Source organism: Callorhinus ursinus, unplaced genomic scaffold (assembly GCF_003265705.2).
Source record: "Callorhinus ursinus isolate GAN/ISIS: 27379988/994484 unplaced genomic scaffold, GSC_fseal_2.0 scaffold10, whole genome shotgun sequence".
Taxonomy (NCBI): domain Eukaryota; kingdom Metazoa; phylum Chordata; class Mammalia; order Carnivora; family Otariidae; genus Callorhinus; species Callorhinus ursinus.
In genome coordinates, this window is record NW_027397072.1 from 60,785,417 (window position 1) to 60,807,249 (window position 21,833).

At 42.0% G+C, this 21,833-nt stretch overlaps 1 protein-coding gene across 2 annotated transcripts in view; it reads right to left on the reverse strand.

Moving 5' to 3' along the window:
• The window catches only part of CUNH2orf74 (chromosome unknown C2orf74 homolog), a 26,226-nt gene extending 4,814 nt beyond the window's left edge, over positions 1-21,412 (reverse strand). The window contains exons 1-2 of one of the 2 annotated variants that reach the window (XM_073897669.1): positions 21,300-21,321; positions 11,727-11,760 (exon numbers count right to left, since the gene is read on the reverse strand). In XM_073897669.1, the coding sequence (XP_073753770.1) occupies positions 11,727-11,760; positions 21,300-21,306 (41 nt within the window). In that variant the 5' untranslated portion in view covers positions 21,307-21,321. Of the gene's footprint in view, positions 1-11,726; positions 11,761-21,299 lie in introns of both variants that reach the window. The other variant, XM_073897668.1, reaches the window with a different exon arrangement.
• Between the last annotated feature and the right edge of the window lie 421 nt (positions 21,413-21,833).

Sequence of the window (21,833 nt, forward strand, 5' to 3'; positions counted from 1 at the left end):
AAAACAGTATGGAGGTTCCTCAAAAAGTTGAAAATAGAGCTACCCTATGACCCAGCAAGTGCACTACTGGGTATTTACCCCAAAGATACAAATGTAGTGATCTGAAGGGGCACGTGCACCCCAATGTTTATAGCAGTAATGTCCACAATAGCCAAATGATGGAAAGAGTCCAGATGCCCATTGACAGATGAATGGATAAAGATGTGTTATATATTATAAATATATATATATATATATATATATATATATATATATATATATATATAATGGTATATTACACAGCCATAAAAAGATGAAATCTGGGCACCTGGGTGGCTCAGTTGGTTAAGCGACTGCCTTCGGCTCAGGTCATGATCCTGGAGTCCCGGGATGGAGTTCCGCATCGGGCTCCCTGCTCAGCAGGGAGTCTGCTTCTCCCTCTGACCCTCTTCCCTCTCGTGCTATCTCTCATTCTCTCTCTCTCAAATAAATAAATAAAATCTTTAAAAAAAAAAAGATGAAATCTTGCCATTTGCAACGATGTGGATGGAACTAGAGGGTGTTATGCTAAGTGAAATAAGTCAATCAGAGAAAGACAATGATCATACGATTTCGCTGATATGTGGAATTTAAGAAACAAGGCAGAGGATCATAGGGGAAGAGAGGAAAAAATGAAACAAGATGAAACCAGAGAGGGAGACAAACCATAAGAGACTCTTGATCTTAGGAAACAAACTGAGGATTGCTGGAGGGGGGTGGGAGGATGGGGTAACTGGGTGACGGACGTTGGGGAGGATATGCATTGTAATGAGCACTGGGTATTATATAAGACTGATCAATCACAGACCTGTACTCCTGAAACAAATATTAAATGTCAATTAATTGAATTTAAATTTAAAAATATTTTAAAAAATTAAATATAGAGTTCCATATGATCCAGCAATCTCAGTTCTGGGTATATACACAAGAGAAGTGAAGCAGGGACTGGAACAGATATTTGTACACAGTAGGACTATTCACAAGAGCCAAAAGGTAGAAACAACCCAAGTTGGGATATATTATTCAGCTTTAAAAGGGAATGAAATTCTGATACATGTTACACAGAGATGAACCTGGAAGGCATGATGCTAAGTGAAGCAAGTACCTGCAATAGTCGAATTCAGAGACACAGAAAGTAGAATCATGATTACCAGGTGCTAGGGTGAAGGGGGAAATGGTGAGCTATTGCTTAATGGATACAGTTTCAGTTTAGGAAGATGGAGAAGTTCTGGAGATGGATGCTGGTGTTGGTTGCACAACAACATAAATGTACTTAAGCCACTGAACTGCACACTTAAAAATGGTGAAAATGGTAAATTTTGTATTTGTATCATAATTTAAAACAATTACTTGCAGAACAGAGGAAAGGGAACCCATCTGTAGTGGCCTGGTATGTGGCAGGCACTGGAAGAAGAAAACCACCGGCACACATAAATCTTGTTTCTATCTCCAGCCTCTTGCTCAGTTTGTCTCCCCACTGTGAATGCCCCAGCCCTACCTCAGCCCTTTACCTCCCTACTCCTGCACTACTCTCACATGAGGCCATCACCACCCACTAGGCTTCCTTCCTTCTTGCTTTCTCTAAGCTGTCATTTCAGCTCAGTGACACACCATGTCACCTACCTGCATCCCAAACCCGTGCCCTGTCCAGCTCCAGCCGCACGCCAGTGGGCGAGTGGCAGGGGCTTTCACATTCTTTGTTATTTCCCACCTCCCACCCCATTTATTCCTTGACCTCAGGCTCCCAGAATCCTAAACATTATCCCTCCTGTTATCAAAACCTGCTTTCTAATCCTTCAAACCAAGAATGTCTGATAGAAACTTAAAGTTATTCCACTCTCCAGGATATTTGTATCTTAACAAGAGCTAAAAGCAAAAGCAAGACAGGGTGGAATTTCAGGCATCAGCCAGCAGACAGGGAGTTCCCTTTGGAGCAAGGAGGACTTTTCTAGTGCTCCTCACATCTGCCACACTGGTGTCAGATATCAACTCCTCCTAGGGCGAGCAGTTCTGCCCTGTCCCCCACTCCTGCCTTCAGGCTCCTCTGGGGGTAGTAGCCAAAAGGTGGGCAGTCCCGGTAGCAGGGTCTGTGGCTGGCTGTGCTCCAGATGGGCACAGGGTGCATGTGAATCCCCAGCCACCTCCCGAAGGATTTGATCCATGCAATTTGGTGATGTCCTCTAACAAAAGCATGATCCCTGAATTACAGGATCAAGACAAAGGCATTGAGAGGCCTTACACATCACAGCTGCTTGAATGTGAAAACCCGGGGAGCACACAGGACCCAGGTCTGGCCAGTCAGAACAGTCCCCAGTTCAGGAGTCAGTATGGGATCCATTCAGCTCAGTCAGTCTCAATGTCAGGATACTTGCAGAAACTACCGGCAAAGAAGAGAGCAGCGCTGAGAGAGAAAGAGAGAGAGAGAGACAAATTACAAATGACTCTGCTTGATCTAACCATGCTTGAAATCTTGGTTTTTTTCGCTGTGGACTGGAAGCTGTAAGTTGTGTGACCTGACGCCTTTCCTTTCTGGCTTAAGTTGGTCCGAGTGGGGTTTGTGTCTCCTGCAATCCAAGACTGCTGACCAACTTGCTCTGTAACCAGCATCATACCGCCTCCCTTTCTGAGTCCTTGATTTCCAACACGAGACTCCTCTCTTCTTCACGTAAGAGCCATTGCACCTGTCCACCAAGTCCTGAGCTGGGTGGGCATTAAATAGGTCCACTCTAGCCTCCAATGACAAGTGAAATGAAATGAATGCCCTTTTTTCTTTCATCAAATGAGTGTAGCTGTTTCCCCTACTATCGCTGGTGGAGCAGCGTGGAGGTCTTATTTTAGATTTTAGAAGGCCATGTAGAAAATACTGACACTTACCAACGGGAAGCTGTGCTATTGCACAGAGCTCCTGGATTGAAACAGTTTTTCTTCTATAACAATGGCTAAAACCTGTCAATTTTTACTAGAGGAAGGAAGGAAAAAATAATATTAAACACTAAGATAAATAGCTAATATTTTAGCACACATAATTTCCACATAAGTGAAGGCTGTTTTGCTGAAAAGCCTTCATTTTTCATGATCCACAGTTAACCTTTTCATGCAGAGGCCATTTAAAACCTCACAAAGTTAGGGCGCCTGGGTGGCTCAGTCAGTTAGGTTTCCAACTCCTGGTTTTGGCTCAGATCATGATCTCAGGGGTGTGAGATCAAGCCCCACGTCGGGCTTTGCACTCACCAGGGAGTCTGCTTGGGACTCTCTCTTCCTCTCCCTTGGCCCCTCCCTCCACTCTGTCTCTCAAATAAATAAATCTTTTTTTAAAAAATAAAACCTCACAAAGTCAGTACAGCTTGATAAGGCTTTTGGGCTCTCCATTCATCACCCGATTGTTTCTCATGTAACAAGTAACACTGAGCTATACAACAGGAAACATGGCCCTTGGCAGAGGTGATGGTACCAGGAGAGCACTTCTCTCACTAAGGAAATGGGCACCAATCCCCAAACACCACAGTTCAGCAGAGGAATCTCAAATTCACTACAAAAGATTTAGCAAAACATTATAGCTAATATTTATTCACCTAGAATTGAAACATCTTTGAGAAAGTGTCAGAAGCATTGTACTGTTAATATTACATTATAACCACCTCAAATCAGGTAAATACATTCCTGGCTTCAACTACCATATCTGTAACACCCGTATGCACACCCATCCTGGGGCACATTTTGAAGTCCCTCTGTCTTGCAGTCTGCTACTGGCTTCATGAGGCTGAAAGACTCCAAGTTGAGGAGTCAACCACCCCTGAGTCATCATTCCAGTGGTCCCATTCAATCTTCTGGTTTGTGAAGGGCATACCTGGGCTGCAGGCAGAGAATGTTCTGGCCATGTATTTGAGCAGCTTCTGCCTTATCCCATGCTATGTGGTTAGTAGGCTCAAATTCCAAGGACTATGAGGGCACCTGGGTGGCTCAGTCAGTTGAGTGTCTGGGATGGAGCCCCATGTCGGGCTCTCTGCTCAGAGGGGAGCCTGCTTCTCCCTCTTCCTCTGCCTGTCGCTCCCCCTGGTTGTGCTCTGTGTGTGTGTGTGTGTGTGTGTGTGTGTGTGTGTGTGTGTCAAATAAATAAAGCCTTAAACGAAAATCCAAGGACTATGAAAAGCAGATTAGTCTCTGATTCCATACCTGGCTGAGATGTCCAGGAAATGTGTTAAAGCTGACCTGATCTATCTATTCCTGGGAGACTTTTGACCTTGTGATTCCAACCCAGCGAAGAGGTGAGAGGACATTCCAGCCCACCTCAGGGGAGCAAGCAGGGTTTGTAGAGACCAAGCTTTTGCACATTACAAGCTTTATGTCCTTTCTTTAAGGACAAATACCTAGTCACAGATCACACTTGGATTAGCACTGATTGAACAACTCTATTTGTTTTATTTTTTAAAAGATTTTATTTATTTATTTGACGGAGAGAGACACAGCGAGAGAGGGAACACAAGCAGGGGGAGTGGGAGAGGGAGAAGCAGGCTTCCCGCGGAGCAGGGAGCCCGATGCGGGGCTCGATCCCAGGACTCTGCACAATGTCAGTGTTCATCCAAGTTGTAGCAGGTTTCAGTATTTCATTTATGTGAGGAAACACGTATATATTTTTATAAATTTAGAAAAAAAATTAGAATCATGGGGAGCCTGACTGGCTCGGTCAGGGGTTGGGGGGGGGCTCCATGCTCAGCGGGGAGTCTGCTTGAGATTCTCTCCCTCCCTCTTCCGTTGCCCATCCCCCCACTCTCTCTCAAAATAAATCTTTTTTAAAAAAAGAAAAAAATTAGAATTTCTATATATATACTTTGTTAATTATAAATATTTCCCCAATGTCTTTCAATAATCTTCAAAAAGATGATTTTTTTTTTAAACACTAGATGTGGTGGATTTTTTTTTCTAAGATTTTATTCATTTATTTGAAAGAGACAGTGAGCGAGAGAGAGAGAAAGAGAGTGAGAGGGCACAAGCAGGGGGAGGGGCAGAGGGAGAAGCAGGCTCCCCGCTGAGCAGGAAGCCTCCTGCGGGACTTGATCCCAGGACCCTGGGACCATGACCTGAGCCCTGGGATCATGATCTGAGCTGAAGGCAGACGCTTAACCAACTGGGCCACGCAGGCACCCCAGAAAGATGATTTTTTAAAAATACCTACACATTTTTCCAGTTTATAGAAGCATTACAATTGTTTTCTTATTGTTGGACAACTTACTACTTTTATAAATAGCACTGATGGTCATATTTATAAATAAATATATGAATTAAACTCTCATATTAAAATATTAATCTTCACTTTTATTTTCAAAAGTTTATTGGCTTCTGGCTCTATCTTTTATTTTAAATCTCATCCACTTTGTTTCACTGGTTTTGGGCTCCAAATAACTTACATTTTGATCTATTACTTTTAACTTCTATTTATCCCTTTTTTTATATCTTATTTCTAATTTCTTACATTCGGTCTCCTACTAGCCTTAGTTAAGGCAAAAGCAATGTTCTGCTTTAGGCTCAGAAAACTGTTAAAAACACTTTGATTTTTTAATAATTTGTATTATTAACTTGTAAAAGGGGAATCCTAATCATCTGTAGATCCCAATAGTTTCGTTTGTTTGCTCCCTTGCTTTTGGGAAGGGAAAAAAAGTTGGAAAAAAATATGCATTGGTGATGTGACTTAAATTTTAAGAAACATGTTTTATAAACAGGCACAATTTCTCATAAAAGCATTTTTTTCTGATTCTAAGCAATTTTCTTAAGCTTAGAAGTTAAAGTTTCTCTTGTAGATGTCAAGTCTCTCTTGATCACAAGAGTCTTTACATAATACTCTATTTGAATTAAAAGAAACCCCAGAATCATAACTCTGCCATTTGAGCAATTTAATTTTATTAGGGATTTATTTAAACTTGATAAATCACTTTTAATTTTTCTGTTACCTTTTCAAGCTTAAAGTAAAAATGTTCACAGCACATCCCTGATAAGCTAATGCTCAGATGTTTTAATCTCTGTATAAGATTTTAGTATTGGGCAAAAACACATTGGTCTTACTAGATTTTCTGAGAACATTTTTAGATTTACAGAAAAATTGAGAAGATAGTACAGCGAGTTCTCATATACCTCACACCCCCAGTTTATTATTAACATGTTACATGAGTATGTAACATCTGTTTCTATTAATGAACCAATATTGATGCATTATTATGAACTAAAGTGCATAGTTTACTCAGATTTTCTTAGCTTTTATCTATCTTAGTTTTTCCTAGTTTTTATCTCATATCTTTTTCTAGTCCAGGATTCCATCCAGAATACTACATTACCATTAGTTTTTGTGTTTCCTTAGACTCCTTGTGGCTGTGACGGTTTCTCAGACTCTTGTTTTTGATCACCTCAACAGTTTTTGGGAGCACTGGTCAGGTGATGACCCACTACTGGAATTTGAGCAGACACATTTTTTATTTCAGAATGTTCCTTAAAGTGAAGGCACTCACATATTTTTAACTCCACATCTTCTACCTTTCCATTACTGATTTACTCAAACATTTTAAATCATCTTCCTCCTCCTTGTCCTCACTTGTGTTTTTCCTTTATGTACAGTGATGTTTGGTAGTGTCTGATAAGCAGCATCGCCGGTCTAGAGGGGTAGCGCCAAGGAGAGAGCCCACTCCGCCAGCGGGGGTTGATCGCACCTCGTCCTCCATGTCCCAACCCACCTCCATACCCCTTTGCCGTACCCCTAGCCTGTAAGGCACAGCTTTCTGGAACCCTACCCTGGGGGACTTGAGAGCCTCTACTTTGTGCAGACCCCAAATCAGATTCCCCTCGATTCACCCCCAAATCCTAGATCTCTAATACATAAATGGAAGAAGTTCGTGGTTTAAAACCCGTGGTCTTCAAAAGACCAGCTCACTGGATCTGGGGCAAACTAGGACACAACGGCCCTTATCAAAGTGCCTTGGGCTGGTTTTGCAGAGATCAAGTTGGTGTTGGACTTTGTGATGCTTTTACTTCTTTGATACTCTTTCCTTCTCTTTGAGTGTGGACGCAGCTTAGTAAATCACTCCTGGCAAACAAAATGCCGCAGAAGTGAGGACCTGCAAGTTCTGAAAATAGGTGGTAAAATGCATTAGGACTTCCTCTTTGCCTTTTCTCTTGGCTCACCTGCTTTGGGGAAGCCTGCTGCCATGTGGGGAGGATACGGAAGCAGCCTATGGATGGGTCCATGTGACAAGGAACTGAATCTTCCTTTCGATCATTAGCAAGGAAATAAAGCTTCTTGCCAGATAATCCTGTGAGTAGGCCTAGAAACTGATCTTCCTCCAACTGAGCCTTCAGATTACCTTAGACCAACACCTTGACTGCAACCTCAAGAGAGACCCAGACCCAGAATCACCAAGCTAAACCATTCCTGAAATCCTGCCTCACAGAAACTACGAGATCATGCTTGCATTAAGCTGCTAAATTTGGGATCATTTGTTATGTAGCAATAGGTTGTGTTGTTTATATTTTTAATTTTATGTACACTATAATGTTTTGATATCTTAAAAACCTTTCTGGCTGGGGAGACTACCCATCCTGGGACTAGCCAATTCTTAGAGATAGCATGCTCAGCCAGGAGCATGACTTTGATTTGCAAACTAACCAATCCAGAGCCATACCTCCTCTATCTGGCCTGTGCACCCCAAAAGGCAATATTCCTCTGCCTTAATCATCGCAGGGCTATTGCACTAGGCAATGATAGACCACCCCTATAGCTTAGAGCCCATGGAAATTGTTCAAATTAGCCAATCCTAAACTGTTTACTCCGCCCTGCCTTGTTTTTCTTGTAGAAACTTCAATAAAGGCTGTGGCCCCAGCACTCCCCTCACTCTTGCCCCACACTGGTACTTTCCCACGTGGCCCTCTGCATGCTGTGCTCTGCCGCCTGAGTCTCTAGGACTTGTGAGTATAATAAACTTTGTTTTCCTGAGCCTCTCTGTGTTTCCTTCTGTGGCCACACCTGACTGACTTCACATAATAGAACCCAGAACACAGCTTGGGTGAGGGAATGTGTAGAGGGAGGACCAACAAAACTCTATAGCAAGTCTCAACCTGTCTCAAAGTGCTTCTGTCCGGGTGGGTCCATTTTCCCTGTCAACATCACAAGGTGATCCTTTCAGTATGTGACTCACCATGGCTCTCATTTATTGTAAAAGTCACTAAGGTACCTTCAAGAACTAGGGTTCTTATGAACGGGAGTTTATGTATTAAAGTCAGTTGTGCTCTTCTTGGAGGTGCTCCTAATATGTTTGGATAACCGATGGAGCTAAGGGGATTATGCTAAGTGAAATAAGTCAGTCAGAGACAGACAAATACCATATGATCTCACTCATTTGTGGAATTTAAGACACAAAACAGATGAACATAGGGGAAGGGAAGGAAAAATAAGATGAAAACAGAGAGGGAGGTAAACCATAAGAGACTCTTAACTATACAGAACAAATGGAGGGTTGCTGGAGGGGCGGTGGGCAGAGGGATGCGGTAACTGGGTGATGGGCATTAAGGACGGCATGTGATAATGAGCACTGGGTGTTATATGTAAGTGAGGAATCACTGAATTCTACCTCTGAAACTAATAATATAGTATATGTTAATTAAATTGAATTTAAATAAAATTTTTAAAAATATGTTAGGATAACCAAGACCTCTCTAGAATCTAAAAGAAAAAAAGAAGCTGGATGCCCCTCCATCCCAAGAGTCCTGGGTCTCCTGGGGCCCAAAACTTAGGTCAAAGGAATATGGCTAAGTTTTAGTTTTTTCACTCTTGGCAGAATTAAGAGCCATCCCCAAACGCAACTTAATCAACCCTTAACACCTGCCCCTAAGGAGAATGTCCATGACTTGCTATAGCATTCTTCCTGGGATCTCTGGTAGGACCCAATATTGTGCAACCTGAACATTATCTCCTACCTAGTGTTAGGAAAGCACATCACCTCCAAATCTGGCCCAAGAGGGCCTAGACTCTAAGCCACCTCATCCATTGACTTAAAACCTGCCTTCATGAAAATCACTCTTGAGACCCTTCCTTTGGGCTGCCCCATCGGAAAGCCCAACCACTTGGCCCATCAAGTCCACGGGTCCCTATTTCCAGGAATCAGTTGCACATGCTCTACTTTGGACCAGGGGAGCCTCACACGTGCTAAGATAGATGGAAGGGTTTGTTTCATTTTCCTTTCTTTTTTCTTTTTTTTTGAGTTCTTGAGGAACCTTTCATAGATACTTTCGTAGACACCCCAGGCAGCTGTGGAACTGGCTCCGTCATATCAGTGGGCTGTGGAAAGCATATTATAGCACCTAGGACCGTGGAATCCATGACATGACGCACTTCTGGCCCTGAGATATCCACCCTCCTATATATTGGTTAAATTACTTCCTATCTCTTAGAAAACCACACTCACTCCCCCTGAATAACCTTGTCCTTGATTAACACAGATCCAGGTGCCATATTTAAAGTTGGAGGAGAGACATTTTTGTTCTACACAAGGGATGTCCAATAAAACTGAGTGTTGTGGTTACACTTTGTATCTGAAGCAATGTTTTCAAGTTATACCTTGTTCTTGAAGCCCATCTATGCTCATGTTAGCCCCAAGAGGTTAGGGGGCTAAAAAGAGCAAGAAAGACTATGGGGGGCTTCTAAAAAAATTACTGAGGAATTACATATCAATCACAAAAAAATACATATTTTAAAAAGGTGAAAAATTTGCCTTTTATTCTAGCACCCAGAAATAGCCACTGTTAACAAAACAGACACCCAACTAGAAGAAAATAGCCCTTACATGTCCAGGGGCTGACCCTTACCAGAAGAATGAGTTTGTCAACTGCTGGCTTCCTTACAGAGAAGGTGGTAGGAGAAGAAGCTGTACAAAAGAGAGGCTGCAGTGTTGAGGTTCAGGAGTGTGAGCTCTGGGAATTATCAGGATGTGAATCCCTGCTTTTCTACAGGGAAAAGGTCACACAGTACCTTTTGTGTGTGATACTGTGTGACCTTGGATAAGTTACTTAACTTCTCTGTGTTTCACTGCCCTCACATTAAGGATGGGAATAATAACCGTTCCCATAGGACTATTGTGAGATTTAAATGCACTAATATTTATATGCTTGGAGTGACGTCTGACACATGGCAAGTGCTCGATAATTTTGTTATTGCTATTGTTATTAAGAATTTAATCTGGGTGCCTGGGTGGCTCAGTCGTTAAGCATCTGCCTTCGGCTCAGGTCATGATCCCAGGGTCCTGGGATCGAGCCCCGCATTGGGTTCCCTGCTCAGCGGGGAGCCTGCTTCTCCCTCTCCCACTCCCCCTGCTTGTGTTCCCTCTCTTGCTGTCTCTCTCTGTCAAATAAATAAATAAATAAAATCTTTAAAAAAAAAAAAGAATTTAATCTGGGGGCACCTGGCTGGCTCAGTCAGTGGAGCATGCGACTCTTGATCTCGGGGTTGTGAGTTTGAGCCCCATGTTGGGTGTAGAGATTACTTAAAAATTAAAAAAAAAATCTTTAAAAAAAAGAACTGAATCTGGTTTAAATGGGTAAAAGAAGATGGTAATTTCACAACACCTGCTGGTTCTCTGAGTAGCTTGAGAGCAGCAAGCTCAATGTCTGTGAAGCCTCCATTTTTTACCCACATGGGGACATCTGGGCGCGTGTGTATGTGTGTGAAGATGCTCACTGGGGAGGATTAAAGAAGGAATGCTTTCTTGGAGAGGAGGGAGTAAAAGGTGGATTTCAAGACAAGAAAGGCTAGGACCCCTGTAAAAGGGTTGTCTCTTTTTCTTTTCCTTGGGCTTTGGGAACCATCATAGTTAGTGTCCAGTTGAGGGTCCCCCACCATAGTGTCATTCTCTCTAGTTACCTCCAAGCCTTCAGTGAACCCTTTACACAGAGCTGTTCAGGGACTTGGTTTGGACAGGAAAGGGTATGCTCGAAGCTTCTTAGACCCCTACCCTCCTGCCATTCCCCGCTGCTTCCTCCAGGGCTGGAGGGTGAGGCAGGGGAACCCACACACCGAGGACAACATTGGCCAGAGTTTGAATTCCGTTCCCTTAGTAAGTACTCAGATGAGGAACACTCTCCCTTCTCTGTGTGTTTCAAGAGACATGCGTTGCTAAACCCTTCTTTCAGAAACAGTATCCCTCCCTCTCTTTTCTCTCATCTACCTTAAGGTGGCCGGTCACCAATTTCTTTCCTCTCAAGTATAAAATTCCTCAAAAAATGATTTCTGATCTCTTTACCCTTATTGTTCCCAAGATTAGTTGTTTCTTAAGTGGCATTTTGTTCATCTTATAAGGCAAAACCTCAGCTAAATTTTGAAAGCAAAAATTTGCCTCTCCCACTTTTCTTACTGTGGTAGATTGTGTACATGCATGCCGCTCCTGCCCTGGAACCAGAGCTGGCTCATGACTTACTCAGACCAGTAGGATGTAAGAGAAGAAATGCTGTGCCACTTGTGGCCGAGCCCATTAGAGGCCTGCTGGCTTCTGCATTTCCACTCTCAGAGCCCTGTGGCACCAGGGAAGAAGCCTTACCTTGTAGCTAGAGAGGTCCAGCTCCCATGAGGCACTAAACATGCGAATAAAATTCCAGCCCAAATGAGTGATCCCAGCTGTCTTCCTCTGTTTGGGAGGCTTTACCAGAAATATCATAGCGTATAAACAGCAGACACTTACTTCTCATAGTTCTGGAAGTCCAAGATCATGGCACCTGCAGATCGAATATGTGGTGAGGGCCCTCGTCCTGGTTCGTAGACAGTTATCTTTTTGCTATGTCCTCACATGACAGAAGGAGGGAGAGAGACTCTCTTGGGCTTCTTTTATAAGGGCAGCCCTCTTCGGCTGCCTATTCATGAGAGCTCTGACTGCCTCACCTACTCACCCACAGGCCCCACCTCCTAGTAGCAGACTCCAGGGGTTAGGACTTTGACATATGGATTTTGGAGGGACACAAACATTCAGACTACAGTACCAGGCTCTGCCAAGTGGAACAGAACCACCACTTAGCTGATTTAACATAACTCATAGAATCATAAAAGGTAATAACTACCAAACCCCACTTCTTAACATATCAGAATTACAGGCTTTCTTCTACATCTGAATATATGCAAAAACCCCTTTAAGATCTGCCTTGGGAGCTAGGGTGGAGGGAGTCCTTTGGCGCTCAGAGAGGGAATATAACACATCCTGATGCTTGGCAGGGGTGGGGAAGGTGAACCTTATTAAAAGTAAGCAATATTTATAGAAAGCTACTTGAAAAGAGGATTCTGATGAAATATATTTGAAAGGAGGTCAAATATATATTTGAAAAGAAGGGAACTCATGGTATTTATCCAGATAAAAGGAAAGATGACACTGAAGATTTGTACAGGGATCATGTTTGTTCAAGGGAGTAATACACTAAGAACATTTTTAAAATTTTTAACTAAATATGTGATGACAAGAGTTTTTTTGTTTTTTTGGTAGGACTTTTTTTTTTTTTTGCTTATGGATGGACTGATTTCCTTATCTTTATAATTTATTACATTCACAGTGGCTGTTTCTAGTGGGTGGATCAACTGTGAAATTATGCTGTATTTTTTCTTCTCACTCTGATTCCTTCCTCAGTATCCCTTTTGCTATGGACCCCTTCAAGTTCATTGGATCATTTCAGTAAAGGGAGAGGACTGTTTAGAAGATTGACACCTGGGACATCTGGGTGGCTCAGTCGGTTAAGCGTCTGCCTTTGGCTCAGGTCATGTTCCCAAGATCCTGGGATCAAGCCCCGCATTGGGCTCCTTGTTCAGTGGGGAGCCTGCTTCTCCCTCTACGCCTCCCCCCTGCTTGTGCTCTCTCTCTCTTTGACAAATAAATAAAAATCTTTTTAAAGAAATAGAAGATTGACACTTATTTGCTTTCTTACAGAGAATAAAAAGATTTTGTAAGTAACATTGCTCAATTCCAGTTGATTCTATTTACCAAGAACAAATGGGGTGAGGCACCTGGGGGGCTCGGTCAGTTAAGCATCTAACTCTTGATCTCAGCTGAGGTCTTGATATCAGATTCATGAGTTCAGGTCTCATGCTGGGCTCCACGTTGTCTTAAAAAAATAAAATATTAATTTTCACCTTTATTTTCAAAAGATGAAGAAAGGGGCATCTAGGTGGCTCAGTCAGTTGAGCATCTGACTCTTGATTTAGGCTTGGGTCATGATCTCAGGGTCATGGGATCAAGTCCCATGACAGGCTCCAGGCTTGGTGCAGGGTCGGCTTGGGATTCTCTCTCTCCTGTCCCTCTGCCTCTCTCCCCACTTGCACTCTCTCTCAAATAAATAAATAAATAAATAAATAAATAAATAAATAAACAAACAAACAAACAAACAAAATCTTAAAAAAAAAAAAAGGAATAGATGAAGAAAGTCAGGGAATGGAAAAACCAACGTTGGAGCTAGCAACAAAGAAGGACTAAGGGCACTGCCATGCCTTGATTTGTAGAAACTGTGCAGATGTTTCACTAGAGGATTAAAATACTATATAACAATTTACCTAAAAGGAGGTGGATGCAATGGTGAGAAATGAAGAAAAAGGACAATAAATGCTAAAATGGGGACACCTGGGTGGCTCAGATGGTTAAGCATCTGCCTTTGGCTCAGGTCATGATCCCAGGGTCCTGGGATCGAGCCCTGAATCGGGCTCCCTGCTCAGAAGGGAGTCTGCTTCTCCCTCTCCCTCTGACCCTTCCCCCTGCTCATGCTCTTTCTCTCTCAAATGAATAAAAAATCTTTTAAAAAATGCTAAAATGTTCCCAACTAGTCCAAAACTGAACTGTCTTATCTAATAAGCATGTCTTGCCCCTGAGCTCAGAGCTTCATTATCCACTCAGTCCTCAGTCCCCTGAGCCAGAAATCTGAAAGTCAGCACAGACTCCTTACTCTCTCCCCATCTAATCAATGACCAAATCCAGCTGACTGACATCCTAATGTTTCTCCAAACCATTCCTCCTTTCTATCTCTACCACTCAGGTCTACCAGGATGTCATTAACCCTGCCTAGACTATCACAGGAGTTGCCTGACTGGTCTTGCTTCTGAATTTGTTTCTCTTCAACTCACCATTTACCAACCATCAAAGTTACCTTGGTCAAATACAATTCTGGTAATGCCAGTCTTGGTCTAAACCCTTCAGTGACTCCCCATCACCTACTAAATAAGCCTCCTACTAAAGAAGTTCTAGTCTCGGCCTTGAGTCTCCTTTCCCTAGCTTTGTTTCCCATTGGGCTGCTTAGCATTCTCTACACTGCTGCACTCTCCTCTCACTGCACACATTTCTGTACTCTCGTCACTCCAGCCTGAACTCCCAATCCTATCTCATCACTCATCTCATACTCTCCAAGTAGGCTTCCCTGATACCCACCCACTTCTCATGGCTTAGTCAGGTGGCTCAGTTGGTTGAGTGTCTGGTTCTTGGTTTTGGCTCAGAGTATGATCTCAGGGTTGTGAGATCAAGCCCTGCAGTTGGCCTCTGTGCTCAGCGCAGAGTCTGCTTGAAGTTCTCTCCCTTTCCCTCTGCCCCTCCCCCTCCTTGTGCTATTTCTCTCTAAAATAAACAAAATCTTAAAAAAAGCAAAGACGTCTCCTTCAAAGTGGGGTTAGTGCCTCCCTCCCCCACCACAAGAGAGGCACAAATGCAGAATGTACTGATAACTGTCTCCTGGGAAATCCTCCCTCCAGAACCCCCATTCCAAACTCTTTTATAGGTTATAGGTGGGTGACTGCTGATGCAGCAAGAGCCAGCTTCTCCATCCCTTGCTTGTGTGTGGGGTCCTAGGAGTACTTGTTACCTCCTACATCATGCTTCACCTTTGGAGTCTCTGCTGAAATTCCAAGTCAGAACCCCTTTCTAACATCCTATAACCAATAAACATGAATTTCAGATTTGGGTAATACTATAAAGAAAATAAAATGACAGAGATTAAGAATGGAGCCTACTTTTCCTTCCAGAATCTGAATGAGGATGATCCACCACTAGAAGATATGGGAGCAGAGAAAAGAGCAAGTGTACAGCCCCTGAGGAGAAACTGAGTTGGGCACATTCCAGGGCCCCAGAGAAGGCCGGTACACCTGGTGCGTAATAATCAAGGGGATGAACAGTCTGAGCTGGAGTTCAAGTAGAAGCTAGATCATATAGGACTTTGTAAGTCCTATAGCAACTTACTCTATTCTAAACAGTGGGAAGTCCTGGGGCAGTTTTATGGGGATGTGATGTGTTCAGATGTTTAGGTTTTGTAAAGGATTATTCTGATCGCTATGGGAAAGTAGACCATAATCAGGAAAAAGAGGAGGCTGGAAGCTGTTGAGAGATGAAGGCCTGGATTAGGGTGGCAGCCCCTGTGGCGATCACACAGGTCAATAATTAAACACTCCTCTAGCTGGGCCTGGCTGTTCTCATAGTTGATGGCATAGTTGATGGCGTGACACCTTCAGACAACACCACAGACCTTAGGCTGACACCTTGACTGAGGCCTTGTGAGACACTATGAAGGAGAGGACCCAGTTAAGCCGTGCCCAGAATCCTGCCCCTCAGAAACAGTGACATCATACCATGCATGCCAGTGTAAGCTGCGAAATAGTGGGATAATTCATTACATAACAATATGGAATGAATACAGCTCCCAGATGACACCGAGGATCTGTGGTCTGAGGACCGCACTCTGAGTGGCAAGGAGGTTAGGGAGAGGAGTGAGATCATTTGCAGAAGGGCTGAAATAGTTAAAAAAAAAAAAAAGGCACTGAGTCTGTGGTTTGAGAGCATCTCGGCCCCCTGCACATGCTGCTGCCTCTCCCCGCTGGCATAAACACAACAAATGTTCGGGTGCACACGTCTCTTTGCCCGTTCCAGAAGTTGCTCATGGTTTATAAGTGCCCTGAATAAAGAAAATCATTGGGATATGGAGCCAATAAAATTGGGCAAACAAGTTCTCTTGAAAATTTGCTTCCGGTTGGAAAATTTAAATATTCTATCAAGTTCTTTATTACTGATGATTTCAGTTATCTCCACAAATTTGTACTCCTTTTTTAGGTATTAGTTTTTAAAAACTATTACTGGATTGAAGAACTAGGAGGAAAACAGAGTCAAAGTCACTGTTTCTCTCCTTAGAATGCTATATTATATAAGCCAACCGGTCAAATCTTCTAAGCATGTGGCAGGATAAAGAGAAATAAGTACATTATATACACAAAAAAATGTACAAAATTGTTCATAGCATTGCAACTCTATCCATGATAATAAAAAACTGGGGGGCATATCTAACAACTGGAAAATAAACTGAAATATTCACACAGTAGAATACTATGCTGCAATAGAAAAGGAGGATTATTGGGGCACCTGGGTGGCTCAGTCAATCTCACTTCAGGTCTTGATCTCCGGGTTGTGAGTTGGGGCCCTGTGTTGGGCTCCCCGCTGGACGTGGAGACCACTTTAAAAAAAAAAGGAGGGGATGTATTACTGATATATGGAGCAACAGAAATAAATTCTCAAAAATTTTGTTGAAAGGAGCCAGAGAAAAAGATATACTGTATGGTTCTACTCATGTTAAGTTCAAGAACAGGTAAAATAGCAGTGAGAACAGTAAAGAACTCTAAGAAGGGTACTGAATGGAAAGGCTACATGGAACTTTCTAGGGTGACAGAAATGACTTATATCTAGATCTTTTGGGTGGGTATATACGAATGTAAAATTCATTGAGTTGTATGCTTAAGATTTGTACACTACTGTATGCAAAGTTTACCTAAATTTTTAAATCAAAAGAAAAAAGGAGATAATGAGACACTGGGAAGAGTTCTCACCTGGAGGTATACATTTGAGATTTTTCTGCACAGAAAATATTTTAACGCCATGGGTCTGCATGAGATCAATTAGGAAAATAATCTAGATAGAGGAGAGACCCCAGGATTAAGCTCTAGGGAAGCAGAGGTTGGGAAAAGGGAAATTGGTCAGCCGAACAGACTGAGGTCAAGAAGAGAAGAAGAGGAGGAGCAGGAGAATAAGGTCCCAGAGAAAATGTTTTAAGAATGGAACAGAGGTGGCTGGGTGGCTCAGTCGTTATGCGTCTGCCTTCAGCTCAGGTCACAATCCCAGGGTGCTGGGATGAGTTCCCGCTCAGCGGGAAGCCTGCTTCCCCCTCTCCCACACCCCCTGCTTGTGTTCCGTCTCTTGCTGTCTCTCTCTGTCAAATAAATAAATAAAATTTATTAAAAAAAAAAAGAATGGAACAATCAACTGCACGAAAGGCTACTGAGAGCTAGTGATGAAGGCAGAGAAATGTCAGTGGGGAAGACTGCCAAAACAGGCTCTGACTTTCAACCTAACATAGTCTAGTTCCCTACCACTCCCAACCCTAATTCCAACACTCTTGACATCAACAAGACCTGTAAAACCTAAAAGCCTCTCATTTAAAGAACAATAAAAAAGTCTGCCTGAAAATCAGCTGTAAAATATTTTAAATTACTCTGAAACTCACCATATTGATACAGCTCCAAGACACAGTCTTCTTTTCAAAACACAAACAAAAAGAAACATAAAACTAAAGGCCTTTTTTTCTTTAAAGAAGTCTCAAAAACATTCTTGCTTTTTTTTTTTAAGTTCTAAAAAATGTTCTGCAGAATAGTCAATTTGGACCAATTTTTCTACAGCACAACTAGAAAAGCTAGATAAAATATTTTAAAGTATCTGTTTTAAAGCATAGGAGAAAAAATAAGGCCATGAAGAATTATGTGCCCAGATCCAGGAGAAAACAGAAGGTGGGAATACATGTTGCTGAGCCCACTATTTGGGGCTCTGCCAATCTTCTAATTTCAGAAGATAAAGCAGAGTAGATGAACAGAGCTTTGGTTTTTTTTTTTTTTAAAGATTTTATTTATTTATTTACTTGACAGAGAGAGCGAGAGAGCACAAGCAGAGGGAGCAGTAGAAGGAGAGGGAGAAGGAGGCTTCCCGCTGAGCAGGGAGCCCGATGCGGGGCTCGATCCCAGGACACTGGGATCATAACCTGAGCCGAAGGCAGATGCTTAACCATCTGAGCCACCCAGGTGCCCCGAGAGCTTTGAACAGACTCATGAAGCTAAGGAACCATGAATTCAGGGCCAATCCTCAGGCTTTGCCTTGGGATCTGAAAGGTCATACTCTAGGAATAGGGTTGAACAGACAGGCACTAAAGCCCAATTCTGAATTATCTCAATTTCTGAATGGATTAAGTTGCTCCGAGATTGATAGTGGTGCTAGCCATCTGTCAGAAGCAAATACGCATTCTCTCTGGAGGAAAAGAACATTATTTTAGGATTCAATTACCTCTATAATTTTTCACAATGACCACATTAAAAAAACAAAAATAAACAGGCATACAGGGAAACAAGCTGAAGTATTCAAAAGTAGAGAAGAAAAACACCCGACTCAAAAGGTAACTAGCTAACAGAGTTATCAGATATAGATTTTAAAATAACCATTCTTAATATGTTTAAGAAAAAAAAGACAAGATAACTTTGGCAGAGCACTGGAAGTTAAAGAAATAAATGGAAATTCTGGAACTGAAAAATACAATAAGAGAAATTAAGACCTCAATAAATAGGATTAACAGCAGACTGTTTGAACAGGATCAGAGAAAAATCACCAACCATTAAAAAAATTGATAACTGAACCACATTAAAATTAAGACCTTATGTTCTCCAAAACATATCATTAAAGTGAAAAGGCAAGCCAAAGAGTGTTCATATACAAAGGACATACATTCAAAATTTATAAAGAACTCCTGTAAATCAGTAAGAAGAAAACCCAACAAAAATAGGCAAAAGACCTGAATGGACACTTCACACAAGAGGGTATCCAAATGCACACAGTGAATAAATTTAAAAATATAATTATAGCAGACTAAGAGCTTTTGGTTTTAAAAAAAAGCTTTCCTCCATATTTTGAAGCATGTGAATAACATAAATCAAAATTAAATTTTAAAAGCAAGTAAGATGCTGAAAGAACATACATGTGATAACAGTAGTCACCTTTAGGAGGTGGAATTATGGGTGATTTTTCATTTTTTTATATTGCATTTTTCTGAAATTAAAAAGTTATTGTGGCTTTATTTTTGTTTTTAATGGATAACATTCACGTGGTTTTAAAAGCAATACATTATAATGCATACATTGAGAAGTCTCTCACCCCATTTCTGTGCTTCCCTCCAACTTACAGGACACCATGACTATGAGTTTCTTTTGTATCTTTACAAAATTTATGGGAAACAAGAAAAGATCATTCAATCTTATTCTCCTTTCCTCCACAGAAGGCACACCTTATACCTGGGCTGCTTTCACTTAGCAAGAGATCTTGGAGAGCTTTCCATTGCACTACACAGGGAACCCTCATTCTTTTTCACTGCTGCATAATGCTCCATTGTGCACATGTACTGTAAAAGGAGGTTTCAAAAAGGAGCAAGCAAGCCTAACTAAGAGAGTCTCTTTCAAAAAACAGTCAGGGGGACATAAAGGAGGAGGAATTTATGCACTCACTAAAGGAAACTATGAACTTTTTGAACTTTGCAAGTCCTCAGCTGTGGCCTTCAGCCTGGACCATGGCAACTCGGTTTTCCAAATTCTTCACATAGAAAGGAGACGGTCCAATTTAATAAGTTTCAATCTCTTATTTTCATTTCAACTCAACCAATCCCAGCTAACCTAGTTTCAATCACTGTTTTGTAGAGAGGACCTAAATGAGAACTGCACTCATGACCTTTCACCTTATAACTGTCCCCTCTTTGTCTTTCTCAGAATGCTATTCAGGCTTCAACCTGAACCTGTGTTTCCTGAATTGCAATTCTAATTGCCAAAATAAAAGTGTTTGCTTTAATTTTCAGTGAATTCTTCCTTGGTCGACAGTATCATCGTTTTTTCTTTTTTAAAAATCAGTCCTCTGATGGACACTTGGGTAGTTTCCAATTTTTTGCTATTACAATCAACAACATACATCATTTCATATGTAACCAAGTGTATCTATAGGAAAAATTCTCCAGAGTGGGATTGTTGGATCAAAGTATAAAATGCGGCGGTGGTTCTGATCACACAAGAGGGCTGTGACATTCTGCTCTCCTATCAGCACTATAAAACCCATTTCCCCACATCTTCCGATACAGAGCATACTGCCAAATGTTTCATTGGTTGCCAATCTGAGTAAAAAATATCTTAGTGTAGTTCCAATTTGCTTTCTCTCATTACAACTGACCCTAGGCATCTTTTTGTATGTTTAAGGTCTATTTATTTTTCTATGGACTCTGTTTCCCAGTTCTTTGCCTTGTGAAAGGTGAAATAAAACAGAGTCACTTATGTCAAGGGGTTTATAAATGGGGCCAGGAGGCCATTAAGGAATGGACCGTATGCACATCCCGAGGGGATGGAACATGCATTTTTTTAAGTGGGCCAAATCGCAAGTACTTCAAGGACTAGGCACCAACACCTGAAACTTGCTGCAGTGATAGACTTTTGCTTAGTGATAGCCTTAAGTTTAGCCAAGATTAGTTTTCTGCCACCAACGCCAATCAAAATTCTTTGTAAACAATCTATACAAGCATTCCCTTTTTGTCTTTAAAAACCCCCGACTTTTGGTGACAGATGGTAGCTATACTTGTGGTGAGCATAGCATAAGGTATAGACTTGTCAGGTCACTACTCTGTATACCTGAAAACTAATATAACATTGTGTGTCAACTATACATCAATAAAAAAAAATAATAAAAAAATAAAAACCCGGGGCACCTGGGTGGCTCAGTTGGTTAAGTGGCTGCCTTGGCTCAGGTCATGATCCCAGGGTCCTGGGATTGAGCCCCGCGGTAGGGCTCCCTCCCTGCTCTGAGGGGAGCCTGCTTCTCCCTCTCCCCGCGCCTGCAGCTCTGCCTACCTGTGCTCTCTCTTTCTCTCTCTCTGTTAAATAAATAAATAAATAAATAAATAAATATCTTAAAAAAAATAAAAATAAAAACCCATTTTTTTGCTCCCTAGTGGGACAATATTTTGGTCGCTGCTGAAATGTGTACCCTGAATTTGCAATTCTTTGATCTCGAATAAACGCTTTTGCTTAATTATTGCCTCCTGATAATTTTAGGTTGCGAGCTTATTTTTCTATTGGGTTGCAATTTGTGAGATATTTTACGAGGAATATTTAATATGTTTATATCCGAAAAAAATGATTCAAGGAAAAAAAATGTTAAAATTCCGGTCATAAGAACGAATACACCAACCTCTCATCCACGAATTTGGAATCCGGCCAAAGAGGGACCCACAAACATTCTGCGACCACTTCAACAGGACCCGGGACCCCACAGCGCATATTGCTAAGAGTCTCACCTGAATCCAAACACCTGTGTGCTCAAGGGCGCTTGATGCCTAACGGCAAATTTGTGTGCGCATGCTCCAAACAGCCGGGCCGCCCCTGCTTCCCAACCGGAAATCGGTTGTGCGCGCGCCTAAACCTGCGCTCCCGGAGACTTTCCACGACCAACTGAAGGCGTTCGCTGCTAATGGCCTTTGTAAAAGTATTTTCAGTGGAGTTGCAGAGACAGAGGTGCAATTAGGGTGGATTTTATGAGTGAATAAGAATCAGAGAGTAAAAGAATCAGGTATATCCCAGTGGCCTTCAAACTAGGGTAAAAGACTTTCCTAAAAATGCTTTTCCTGAGCGCATGCGTGTGTTGTGGGCACAGCTGCTTTCCCACCTCAGCTTTCACATCACTTTTCTCCCTTTTTACAAAAGAAAGACATACCCCTTTTCCTCT